Source organism: Aotus nancymaae, unplaced genomic scaffold (genome assembly GCF_030222135.1).
Source record: "Aotus nancymaae isolate 86718 unplaced genomic scaffold, 86718_ANA_hifiasm-v0.15.2.pri h1tg000064l_1, whole genome shotgun sequence".
Lineage (NCBI taxonomy): Eukaryota > Metazoa > Chordata > Mammalia > Primates > Aotidae > Aotus > Aotus nancymaae.
This window is the reverse complement of record NW_026988479.1, coordinates 24,041,794-24,053,939: the sequence shown is the minus strand read 5'-3', so window position 1 is coordinate 24,053,939 and position 12,146 is coordinate 24,041,794. Positions and strand designations below refer to the sequence as shown.

General features: G+C 44.1%; 1 protein-coding gene across 1 annotated transcript in view; it reads left to right on the top strand.

Moving 5' to 3' along the window:
* Positions 1-10,436: 10,436 nt before the first annotated feature.
* SH3TC2 (SH3 domain and tetratricopeptide repeats 2) overlaps positions 10,437-12,146 on the top strand; it is a 68,634-nt gene continuing 66,924 nt past the window's right edge. Inside the window, exon 1 of the mRNA XM_021664913.2 lies at positions 10,437-10,604. Coding sequence (XP_021520588.2) covers positions 10,553-10,604 — 52 coding nt within the window. The 5' untranslated portion in view covers positions 10,437-10,552. The remainder of the gene's footprint in view (positions 10,605-12,146) is intronic.

The following is a 12,146-nucleotide window of genomic DNA, read 5'->3' as shown; positions in this document are numbered from 1 at the left end:
CTATGGTCTTAAATGGGATTGGAGGAGATAAGGAGTAGAGGAATAGACACATTACTGTTCAAGGGCACTTTCAGTGCAAACCTTCCAGGGTGAGGCTTTGGTTTTCTGCCCTCGACACCAGGTTTGCCCATAGGAGACACAAAACGGGGAGCAGATGCTTTAAAAGGCCGTCAGCTTTCCCAGGTGAGTCAGAGTCTGCAGCTTGGTAACCTAAGCCCTGGTCAGCAGCTCCACCTTCTTTCCTGGAGCCTCAGCTGACCCCTGAAGAGGGCATATTTTACATCTCATGCAGAAGAAAGCCTGGAGAAAGCCTTGCTCGAGACTTAGTAGTCTGCATTTCTGATGACTGCCGGGCTCTACCACCACAGATGCCTGGTTTTGTGTTTCTGACAAAGAAGTAGAGCAGAGCGGTAAGGATAAAGGCCCTGGGGTGACACGGCCTTGGTTTCCATCCTGCTGGCAGACAGAGCTAGAGCAAATCACTCAGACTCTTAGTTTCCTTATCTTTAGGAGGGGGGTGAATGTTAAGTGAGGAGTTTTCACATGAGCACACAAGTGCTCAATAAGCATTTATTATCGTTGTTGTTAATGTCCACAACAAACAGAACTTTTAAAGTAACTGATGGTGTCTGATGAATTAGTGTCCATAGTGTATAGTAAGTTACAAGGCTAACATTCTGATCATATTTCTGCCACTAGCTCCCTCCAATATCAGTCCTCTGCTCATTCAAACTGAAAAAAAGTGTTCCCTAAACTGGCCTCGATGGTAATCCTAGCAGCTTTTGATAATGCCTCTTTCTTAATCTGGGATTGTCTTCCTACCTATTTTCTGCTTATCAAAATCCCATCATTCAAGGCTCCCAATCACATGATACCTCCTCCATAAAACTGTTTTTCCCATCGAGAAGTGCTAATTTTGTTTTCATATGGAATATATATCTATTTACTGATGATTCCCACGTCTGTATTTTTCCATAGAGACCTTTCCCCTAAATACCAGACTTGTGAACAGTTCTACCCACCCCCCACTCACCCAGGCCTGCTCCCCTGGCAGGCCTCCTCCTGACCCTCATGCGAGATAGATCAAGTGCCAATTGTAACAATAGGAGAAACAAGCTCTTATTCCTCCTGTCACATACAACATTCAACACAGCATATAGAGTATTTTACTACTTTCCTGAAAAAAACGTTTTCTCACCAAAATGTATCTGTTTGTTTTCCTCACATACCAAGAAATTCTCCAGCAGACACCAACTGGGTGTCCTATAATTCAGTTCAGTTATGACACTATCTACCTGAAGATAGTGTCAGATCCCACAGTTTAAGAGCCCAGTCTCATAAATTTGCCCTCCACTTCAGATGTCAGTCACAAGTTCCTGGTTGTGAGCTGTACTTCTGACTAGCTAGCTGTAAATTAGGGGTTCCCATGATTCCTTCTTTGTGTTTGATTAATTTGCTAGAGCAGCTCACAGAACTTGGACACACTTTACTTACCTTTACCCATTTATTATAAAGGCTATCACAAAGGATATGGATGAACAGCCAGATGGAAGAGATGCATAGCGTAAGGTATGTGAGAAGGGGCACACAGTGTGCCACCCTTCCAGCACCTCTACTGATTGATCAACCAGGCAGCTCTCTGAACCCCGTCCTTTTGGGGTTTTATAGAGGCTTCCTTATGTAGCATGACTGATTAAATCATTGACCATTGGTGATTAGCTCATCTTTAGCTCCCGTCTCTTCTTCAGAGGTCAGAGGAGTAGGGATTGAAAGTTCTAATCTAATCAGATAGTTGATTTTCCACTGGCTAAGGAGTCCACCTTTAGAACCTTTAGGACAAAAGATGTTCCTATCCTCCAGGAAATTCCAAGGGATTAGGAGCTCTGTGTCAGACGATCATGTCACTTAGGAAATCATAAAAGTTTTAAGAGCTCTGTCTCAAGAACCAGGGACAGAGACCAAATGTGTATTTCCTTTTTTTTTTTTTTTTTTTTGAGTTGAGGTCTTACTATATTGCCCAGGTTGGTCTCAAACTCCTGAGCTCAAGCAATCCTCCTGCTTTGGTGGCCAAGGTGCTGGGATTACAGGCATGAGCCACCATGCCCACCATGTGTTTTTTATTATGTCACACTTTTACACAACCTCCATCAGTTCATGGCACCTCTAATCCTAGGTGCTCAGGCCTTCTCTCATACCCCACATCTCATGCAACAGTCAATTCTGCCTCAGCCTACAAAACAAACCAGACTCTTACCACTTCTCATCACCTCCACTGCTACTACTGTTAAAAGAAAAAACTTTCAAAAAATTAACACCATTTAATTGAGCAAAGAATGATCCACAAATTGGGAACCCCCCCTCTTGCCCCACTCCCACCAGAACAGGAACAGTTTCAGAGAGCTCTAGGCTGCAACTTGAGCAGGCAGCATTTATGGACAGAAAACAGAAATGAGGTACACAGGCTGCTTGATTGGTTACAGCTCAGCATTTGCCTTATTTGATCGTGGTTTGATCAGTTGGCTACCTCTAACTGACTGAAGCTCTGCTGCTGTGATTGGCTGAGACTCAGCTTTTTGTTACAAAAGTATACACCCAAGTTAGTTTCAGTTAGTTTATGTACTGTTAGGTTATAGTTTGTAACATAAGAAATCAAATATGTAGGCATCCTCAGGCCAAATCCACTTTAATATTATCCTTAAGAAAAGAAAAATGCTCCAAACATTCTGAGCTGTGTGAGATATGCAAAATTTATAAGGCTCAGAGACATGAGTATGGGACTTCAGTAATGTCTCCTGCACCCATGCCCTGAGTCCATTTTTAAAGACATTTTGTTCCTGACTAGTTGCCTCACCCATACTCTTCATTTTCCTGGAATCTGTGAAAGAAATAACAATGCATAGCCAATCAATAGCTTATGTTATTTTAATGTAAATTATTGGTAAATAACTTAGGAACTGCTGCTTTTTCTTTTCCTTTAAAAACCCACCTGTAATTGCTGCTAATTCCAGTGCATATTCAGGGCAACTTGAATCTATACTTCTGGGTTGCAGTCCTCAAACTTGACTCAAATAACCTCTCTATTTATATTAAGTTTGCTTCAGTTTTGTTTTCCTTTAGAGTGACCCCCGGTCCTGCCACACTCTTGCTTGCATTACTGCAATAGCTTCCTTCCAGTCTCCTTGCTTCACTCTTGTCCTTTTCTGCCAAGTCTATTCTCAACACAGCAGCTGGAGTGATTCTTTCAAATCATAAGTCATATCACTCTTCCATCCCAAATTCTCCAGTGGCTGCCATTTCACTCAGATGAAAGCCACTATCCTTAAAATGATCTAGCAAGCTCTATATACCCATGTCCTTGTTACCTCTCTGACTTCATTTCCTACAAATCTCCCTGTGCTGGCCAATCTTCAGTCATCCTTTGGCACCTATTCTGCACTCTTTTCTAACCTGTGCTGTGCCCCCAGGAGGCTGGCCTCTACAGGCTTCCTCCACAAAGCTCTCTTACTCTTTGGCTTCTAGTTATATTCAATCAGGGGATGATGGAAGGTGAGAGGATGGAGTCTTTATTCTGCTGGCCCCTTTCTATTCATGATCTTGGCTAGGTCATGGCTATGTTCCCCTATCAAAGACATAGCTCCTGGCCCTGGGCCCTGGCTGCAGCCGGCTCTTGCTAGATTCCACTAGCTACCCCTCCTCTTGTGCCTTCAGGTCTAAGGATATTATGACTTGTTTTTATTTCTAGCCCTGGAGGGTCTCATCATACTTGCTGGTTTACCTTAACCCTGCCCACACTTTTGTAATGAAGCTCCTTCTTCATTCTTTCTTTAATTATGCCCTTGAGGGTGTCTGCTTCCTTTTCCTTTCTCACTATGTTCAAGTCACACTTTCTTCTGCTCTTCCTCTATCATGCTGGGCACCCTCCTGCCCCCGGGCCTTTGCTCTGGCTCTTCCTTTTCCCTGGCATGCTCTTCCCCTGGCTGCCCCTGGATCCTTTCCTCATGTCCTTTCAGTCTTTGCTCAGTTGTCATTTTCTCAGTGATGACTTCTGTCTCTCTGCCCTTCTGAAAACTGCAGCCCCTCTACTCTGGCAACCCTTTTTTTCCTCATAAGACTTTCCACCTGTAACACACTATATAATTTACTTATTTATGATATTTCTTGCCTTTCTCCTTTCGCTAGCATGTGAAAGCTACATGAGGGAGATATATTGTCTTTTTTCCTTGCTGATGTATCCTCTAGACTTAGGTCAATGGCTGGGTGTAGAAGGTGATCAATACAGATTTGTTCACTGAATAATTTGTTGAATAAATGACATACCCTTATCTCTTATGGGATCTGTATTAGTTTCCTAGGACTATTCTAACAAAGTACCACAAACTGGGTTGAGATAATAGAAATCAATTGTCTTATAGTTCTGGAAACCAGAAGTCCAAAATCAAAGCGTGAGCATGGCCATGCTCCCTCTGAACCTGTAGGGGGAATCGTTCCTTGTCTTTTTCTAGTTTCAGGTGGTTTGCAGGCAATGCTTGCTAATCTTTGGCTTGTGGCTACATAACTCCAATCTCTTTCTTCATTGTCACATGGAGTGCTCCTTGTGTGTCCTTGTCTATTCAGAGATTTTTGAGACAGAGTGTCACTCTGTTGTCACCAGGCTGGAATGCAGTGGCGCGATCTCGGCTCACTGCAACCTCTGCCTCCCAGGTTCAAGCAATTCTCCTGCCTCAGCCTCCCAAGTAGCTGGGATTACAGTCATGCGCCACCACACCAAGCTAATTTTTGTATTTTTAGCAGAGGTGGGGTTTCACCATTTTGGCCAGGATGGTCTCGATCTCTTGACCTCGTGATCCACCAGCCTCTGCCTCCCAAAGTGCTGTGATTATAGGCGTGAGCCACTGAACCCAGCCCAGGTTGTTTTTTCATAAGGACAGTTTTATAAGGTCATATTGTATTAGGGACCTACCCTACTCTAGTATAACGTCATCTTAAATAATCATGTCTACAACAAACGTGTTTCTGAATAAAGTCAGATTCTGAGGGTTAGGACTTCAACATGTCTTTTTCCGGGGGACACAATTCAACTGACAATGGGATCTTTTCAGTTTTTCCCTGGAATTATAGTACCTAAGTTACTATTGCTCCAACTGGATTACAAATTTTCTAAGAAAAAAATTCAGTTTTATACCTGTAACGGCAAACTGGTGGTTCTCGGGTTGGATTTAGTCTGCAGGCAAGTTTGTCTGTCTTGAAATATATAGTGCTTTGAAAGATTTTTTGAGATAATTTATAAACATTTATTTATTTATTTTTAACATTTTCTTACAGAAAGGGCATTTATATATTGCCCAGGCTGGTCTTGGACTCCTGCCTTAGCCTCCCATAGCTTATGAACATTTAAACGTTAGGAAACTTCAGCTACAAATCTGGATTTCTGGTTTTCATGACAAATAAGAATGTCTGGTTACACAGGCTGTCTTGCACCATGTTTCTCATTGCTCAAAGCCTAGCAGGGGCTTCTTCCTAGACAGAGCAGCACCCTCCATGCCCCACAGGTACACTCTCCCTGTTGTTGCCCCAATCTTGACACCAGTGAAACTGTCTTTGCAAAGATTATGATAGTGAGAGAAGTTTAATATGACTGATTTCACCTTGCTTCTAGCCTCACAGGTTGGCTGTCTTTCCGCATCCCTAGGTATAGGTAAAGATAACCATAGGAGAAATTTAGTTTTAGTTTAACTTTGAAGCAAGGATGATAATAGTCTCCCCCCGAAAGTGAATTCCCTCATTGTTTGGGGGCTGAAACTGCCTTTGGAAGGATTAATGAAAAAACCATAAGATTAAGATTATGGGAGGGACCTGAAATCTGCTAAAATGTAGATATAGTTCCTATGATCCCTTATTGCTCAGGAGTCATGTGGTCAGAAGTCACAAGATTTGTGACTCCCTCAGCTGCTTCTGTAGGTAAAACTACCTACAGAAAATTGGTCTTTTGAGATACCAATTTTTTAACTACAAAAAATTGGTCTTTTGAGATATCTTTCAGTCTCTTACATTCTGACGACTGAGTGACCCCATCCAGATTCATGAGTCATGACTTCACCTGTCCTGTGTTTCCCATTAGAAATGAACTCAGTGCATGAGGACCATTTTCCACATTCCTTATATTGCATCTCCAACCAATCAGCAGCACCCACTCCCTAGCCCCCTGCCCACCAAACTATCTTTGAAAAACTCTTAACCCTAAACTCTGAGTCTTCAGGGAGATTGACTGGAGTGATAACCCTGGTTCTTCTGCATGGCTGGCCTCACGTTAATCAGAGGTTTTCTTTGCTGCAATACCCCAGTCTTGTGAACTGGTTTTGTTTTTGCAGCAGGCAGAAAGAATCCATCAGGCAGTTACAGTGGGGTCAGTTGCCACTTGTCTCCTGGACAGCTCACTCATTTCCATCAGCTGCCTGGCTCTTACAGACATATGAGTTTGTAACCCCTGAACACCAAGCAAATATCAAGGAAACGAAAGGTATTCCATAATGATGGCAATGACAGTGATGGTGGTGAGTTGAAGGTGGGTTGGAGCTCCACTTTTTTTTTGACCATATACTCTTGAGGCTTTCCCAATCTAGCCTTATGTCCACTGCTCCAAGATGTCCAGTGTTAAGTTCTCTGTCTGCATCTTACTTATTAGCAGCATTTGACATAATCACCTTCTGCTCTTGAAATAATTTCTTCACTTGAATTCTGTAGCATTTTATGCCCTTGGTGCACATCCTCTCACTGGCTGATCTCTTTCTCTTTTGCTGGTTTTGTACCCCTTTCTTATTCATATAAAAATTGGTATGCTTGTAGGGCTCATTCTTGATATATCCTCTGTATTCTATCCTCCACTTTCTCCCTTAGGAGATCTTATTTGGTCTTCTAACTTTACATACCCTCTGCACAGTAACAACTCCAAAATACTTACCTTCAGCTTTTAACTTCTCCCTGAACTCCAGATTGCTTTGCCTACATTTGCTGGGATGTACTAAAGGACTATTAAATATCACATATACGAAGCCAAACTTCTGGTTTCAATTCACAAAGCTTCTTTTATCCTAGAATTTAACATTTCAATAAATATTAAATTATTTCAGTTTTTCAGGTAAAAATGTTAGAACTACTCTAGAGTATATTTTTTTTTCCTCTCATACATTCAATGTATCAACACATGAAGATTCCTGAAAAAGATGAAATTCTTCTCAAGAATTCTTGACTGCAACATGGGAAACTTGTGTGAGTTTCTAGTCTGCTGCTCTGTGGAATTTGGACTAAAGACTGCAATAGCAACTCTTTCTTGAGTTTCCAGTCTGCTGGCCTGCCCTATGGATTTCAGATATGCCAACCCTCACAGTTGCAGAAGCCAATTAGTTAATTTTTTTTCTCTCCCTTTCTCTATCTGTATCAACTTTTATCGGTCCTGTTTCTCTGGAGTACCTTGACTAATACACCGTTATTTCAAAATATGTCTAATACCTAAGCCCTTTTCATCACCTCTACCAATATCACTTTGGTTCAAGACATCATCATCTCCCTGCTGGACGTTACAATTGTTGCATATCTGGAGTTCCATCTATAGCCTATTTTCCGTGGGGCAGCCAGACTGACCCTTTTTAACACCATAAATCAGGCATGTTACTCTTCTTTTTAGTGTCCTTCATTGGCTCTTACCTTATTCAGAATAAAAGCTGAAGTCCTTAGATGACCTCCAAGGCCCTACACTGTATCATCTCTGGTGGCAACATGATCAGAGAGACTCATCCCTCCTGCACCCCACTCCTCGTCTCAGCTCTCATCTCCTGGGCTTTGCATAAATGGTTAGCTGGCTCCAGAGATTTCAGTCCTTCCTAGGCCTTCCTCATTGTGTGTCCTAGTAGTCATGGGAGAACACACAATGTGTCCTATGTATCAGTGCTTTCTTCTGCTGCTTTCTCTGACTTCATCTCTGTGCCCTCCCCTGCCTCACTAGCCTTCAGCCACACTTCCTTTAACATGCTAAGCAAGTTCCTACTTCAGGGCCTTTGCTCCTGCCTGGACATCTCTTTGCTCTAATAAATTCATCAGGCTACCCAGGAGCAGAACAGCACTAGTTTCTTGCATCTCAAGGGAAGCAATGACTTCATCCAGAATGGACTATTCATTTACGACTTGCTGCAGTGTGTGTCTCAGCCAACTGTCCAGGGTGTCATCTATAACAGATGGCCCAGTAGTTGGTTTTGATCATTTATAGTCTGATTGTTGTACCTGTGTAAGAGTGGTGTGTAAACCAGTCAAGGAGCAATGATAAGTCTGCACATTTGTCAGCATGTGTAAGTTAGAGCCTGGGGCTTCTCACCCCTGTCTGATTTTCATGTACATCCCAGTTTTAACTGACCGCTTTCTAAAGAAACCTTTCTCCTTTCATTGGGGGCCCAAGAAAACATTCTAATTCGTACTCAAAAACACTGTGCTTTGGTAAGGGAAACACATGAGAAACCATATGGGAAGTAGATACTTTAAATAAACCTGCACAGAGAAAACATCCTCTTTGGTGACAATGTGATCAGAGAGATCCCATCCCTCCTGCACTCTACTCCCCGCCTCAGCTCTCATCTTCTGGGCTTTGCATAAATGGTTAGCTGGCCCCAGCGATTTTAGTACTACCTAGGCCTTCCTCACTGTGTGTCCTAGTAGTCATAGGAAAACATGCAATGTATCCCATGTATCAGAAACGTGATCCTTCTGGGCTGTGGAATCAACTAGACCTGGCTCAGTCTTGAACATTCATAAATGGTGGGAGAAGGGAGGGAGTTGGACAAGTTATACACTCCTCTTTATCCGTTTCCTCACTTACAAAGTAGAAATGATGCCTACGTAATGGGGCTGTTATGGGATTTAAATGAAATAATGTATAGTGAGAGCCTGACCCACAGTAAACATTCAGTAACCATACATACCAGTTTTAAGTGGCTGCTTTCTGAAGACTCAGGATGAGTCAGCATGGAGATGGTCAGCAAAGTTTCAGAGACAGGCTTGAGACCCTTTCCTCTGGGTCTGGGCTGGTGTGTGCAGTGGATACTCTTGACTTCTTCAGTGGGACTGACTCCTAGGCCATTCTTTGCCTGGTCATACAAGTTCTTCTCTCAGAATATAAACTTGATCAGGCCACTGCTCTCCTTAAAATGCTGGTGATACTGACCTCAAGTTCAGCCTCTAAATAGCCTGCAACACAGGCCCAGCAGGATCCCACCTGCTCTTGGCTCACACCTCCTCTTCTTTGGGCCTCTCACCAGGATCCTCTCACCACTTTGTTCTAGGCATGAGGAAAACATTGGGTGAGCAGTGCACTTTGAGGTTGGTGGTTAGAGCGGTCATGCTTTCGTCCATCCTTGCTGGCATTCAACCATAGTTTCTCCATCGCCTTTGCAAGATCTTATGAGAGGTTTTCTGAAATTTAGCCACACTGTGTTAACTGCATTCTCCTGCTCCGCTGCCTGTGTGAAACAGAAATGAGGTTAGTCTGGTGGGACAAGTTTTGTATGTATATCTGTAGTCTGGCTGTATTTTTTTTTAGTTCTTTTTTTAATTGACACATAATAATTGTACACATTTATGGGCTAGAGTGTGTTGTTTCAATATATCTATATATCGTGTAATGATCAAATAAAAGTAATTAGCATATCCATCATCTCAAACATCATTTTTTTGTGTGTGATGAGAACATTCAAAATCCTCTCTTCTATGTTGAAATATATGACACATTATAAACTATAGTCCCCCTCCTGTGTAATAGAACACTAGAACTTATTCCTCCTATGTAACCCTAACTTTGTACCTGTTGACCAACCTTTCCCGGTTCTTCAATGTATTTGGTTTTTCATCCCCTCACCTGTAAAATGCTGGGTTTAATCAGGTGATTTCCTGCATTCTCTTCCTGCACACCAGCAGCTGGGGCTTTGCGTGTTCATCAGTGAGGAGCTGGCTCATTGATGCTGCTAGGTTGTGGTGAAATGCTGCTGCACCCACAGCTCTAACTTTATCAGAGAGCCAAGGGAGGCCTTTGCAGAGAGAAGCTGGGTGGAGATCACTTTAAAGGGGTGGCAGGCCAGTCATGTGGGCCAAGTCAGTCAGGGAGGGAGCAAGAACAGCAGTCTTGATCTCTGGGATGTTCTCTGCCCTCCTCCCCCGCCCTGGCTGCCCCCACAAGAACCACACTGTGTATCTCAATCCTAGAATGCGAGGAATGTGCTGCAGGCCGATAGGCAAGAAGCGATCTGCTGAGAGGCAGGGAGGAGCCCTGTTCCCCAGGCCTGACAGTGGGAGAGCTGTGGGCCTGCAGGCTGGGCTGGGCCGCCCCTCCCACCCTCCCTGGGCCTCCTGCTGTAGCCGGGATATCAAAGGCTTCATTGTGCATTGAGCAAGCCTCGGTCCCTCGTGTGCCAGGGAGGAGGCGGGAGGAGGGACACCGTTGGGAGGCTGTCCCTTGCAGCACTTTTCTGGCTGATGTTCCCAGGGGCCTCAGCCAGGGTAGGATGGTACACACATGGGTGGCTGCTTCTGCATCCCCGGGGAGCGGAGTCTGACCTGGGGCCCAGGTGAGTTTCCCAGGGGGCCCTTGGCCTGTGGCTTGGCAGAGGTGGATGGTCCAGTGGAGGCTCAGGGACCTGCTGGGTTGGGGAAACTTTTCTCCCAAAGATGGGGAGATGGCTGTGCTTTCTTGCTGCCTTTCCTTCCTCCCTGGCTAAGTGTTTGTCATGCTGGCTCTGTAAAAAGGGAGTAAAGCCTTGAAACATCTATTTTTTCCTGAAGAAAGAGGCTTTGAGCTCATTCTGTCAGGAGCTGAGCAGCACTGCTACTGGCTGCCACTCCCAGGGTGTGACTAAGCCCTTCCTTCCTTTTTTCCCGAGATTCGCCAGGACAGGAAGAAAGTTCAGGCTGTGAGTTCCTCTGTGGCCTATGGGTGGTCATAAACTTGGCCTTAGTCACTCAAGCCTATTTTTGTCAGGGTTGCTGTTACAGGAGAAAAACAGACAGTTTCCTGCCTCCAGCTCTTACAGTGTGATTTGTGTGTGTTCATGTGTGTGAATGTGCATCAAGTTGAGGCAATGGAGAGTTGTTGCTCTAAGAAATTGTCCAGTCATGGGAGAGTGACTTAGGGTGACCAGCCATTCTGGTTTGTGTGGGACTGAGGAATCTGCTGGGATATGTCAGTTCCAGGCCAACCAGGCTGGTTGGTCTCCCTGAAACAACCTTCTTGCTTTTTTTAGGAAGAGAATCAAGGTAGGGCCTTGTGTTCTCTTGTGTGGTGTTTATCAAGAAGAGTGGTGGCTTTGGGGAAATGTGGGGATAAATTGGGGGAGGGAGGCTTGTTTGGGAGGTAGGGGAACATCGCTCCAAGGAATCATTCCTAACCCTTGTTAGAACTCTGTGTCTTCCTGGAGCGCCGCCATGGAGCATCCCCTAGCGAAGGGCTTTCTATTCTCTGACAGACAACTTTCTTCTGTAGGCTTATGATTTGGGCTTGTAGAAGGCACTTGAGGTCCTTAAAGTGAACCAAGCAACCGTATTCTCCTTCCTCTGCTTGAAGTCTTGGCCTAGGCACCTTGGCACCTACAGCAGGGAGTGCCTCCTGGAAAAAGGCAGCCCCTGGGCCTAAAACTATAAGCAATACAAACCCCAAACGATGCCCTTGGCACAAAAGGCATGACTTTAGCTATGAACCATTTCGCATTGCCAGATTTCTCAGATGTAAACACTTTTAGTCCCTCCCCCTAAGTCCTATTGTCATTGTGTCCCATAGGAGCAGAAATAGCATGGAGGGAGACATACAGGACCGCTGGTCTGGAAGTCAGGGATTGGGGTTCTAGATCTGACTCCGTCTAACTCTAGTTAGGCAGGTATCATCTTGGCTACTCACCTGGTCTTTGAGGCCAAAGTGTCTCGATTTGATCTTGGTTCTTTTACTTGCCTTGACAACTTATTTAACTTCTCTGTGTTTTAGTTTCCTTATCTGCAGCTTTTATGAAATGATTATGCCTTCTTCATAGAGTTGTGGTGGGGATTAAATCTACATGTGAAACAGCCTGGTGCACAGTTAAGCACAATAAAATTAACCATTGTTAATTCCATTTTGACGA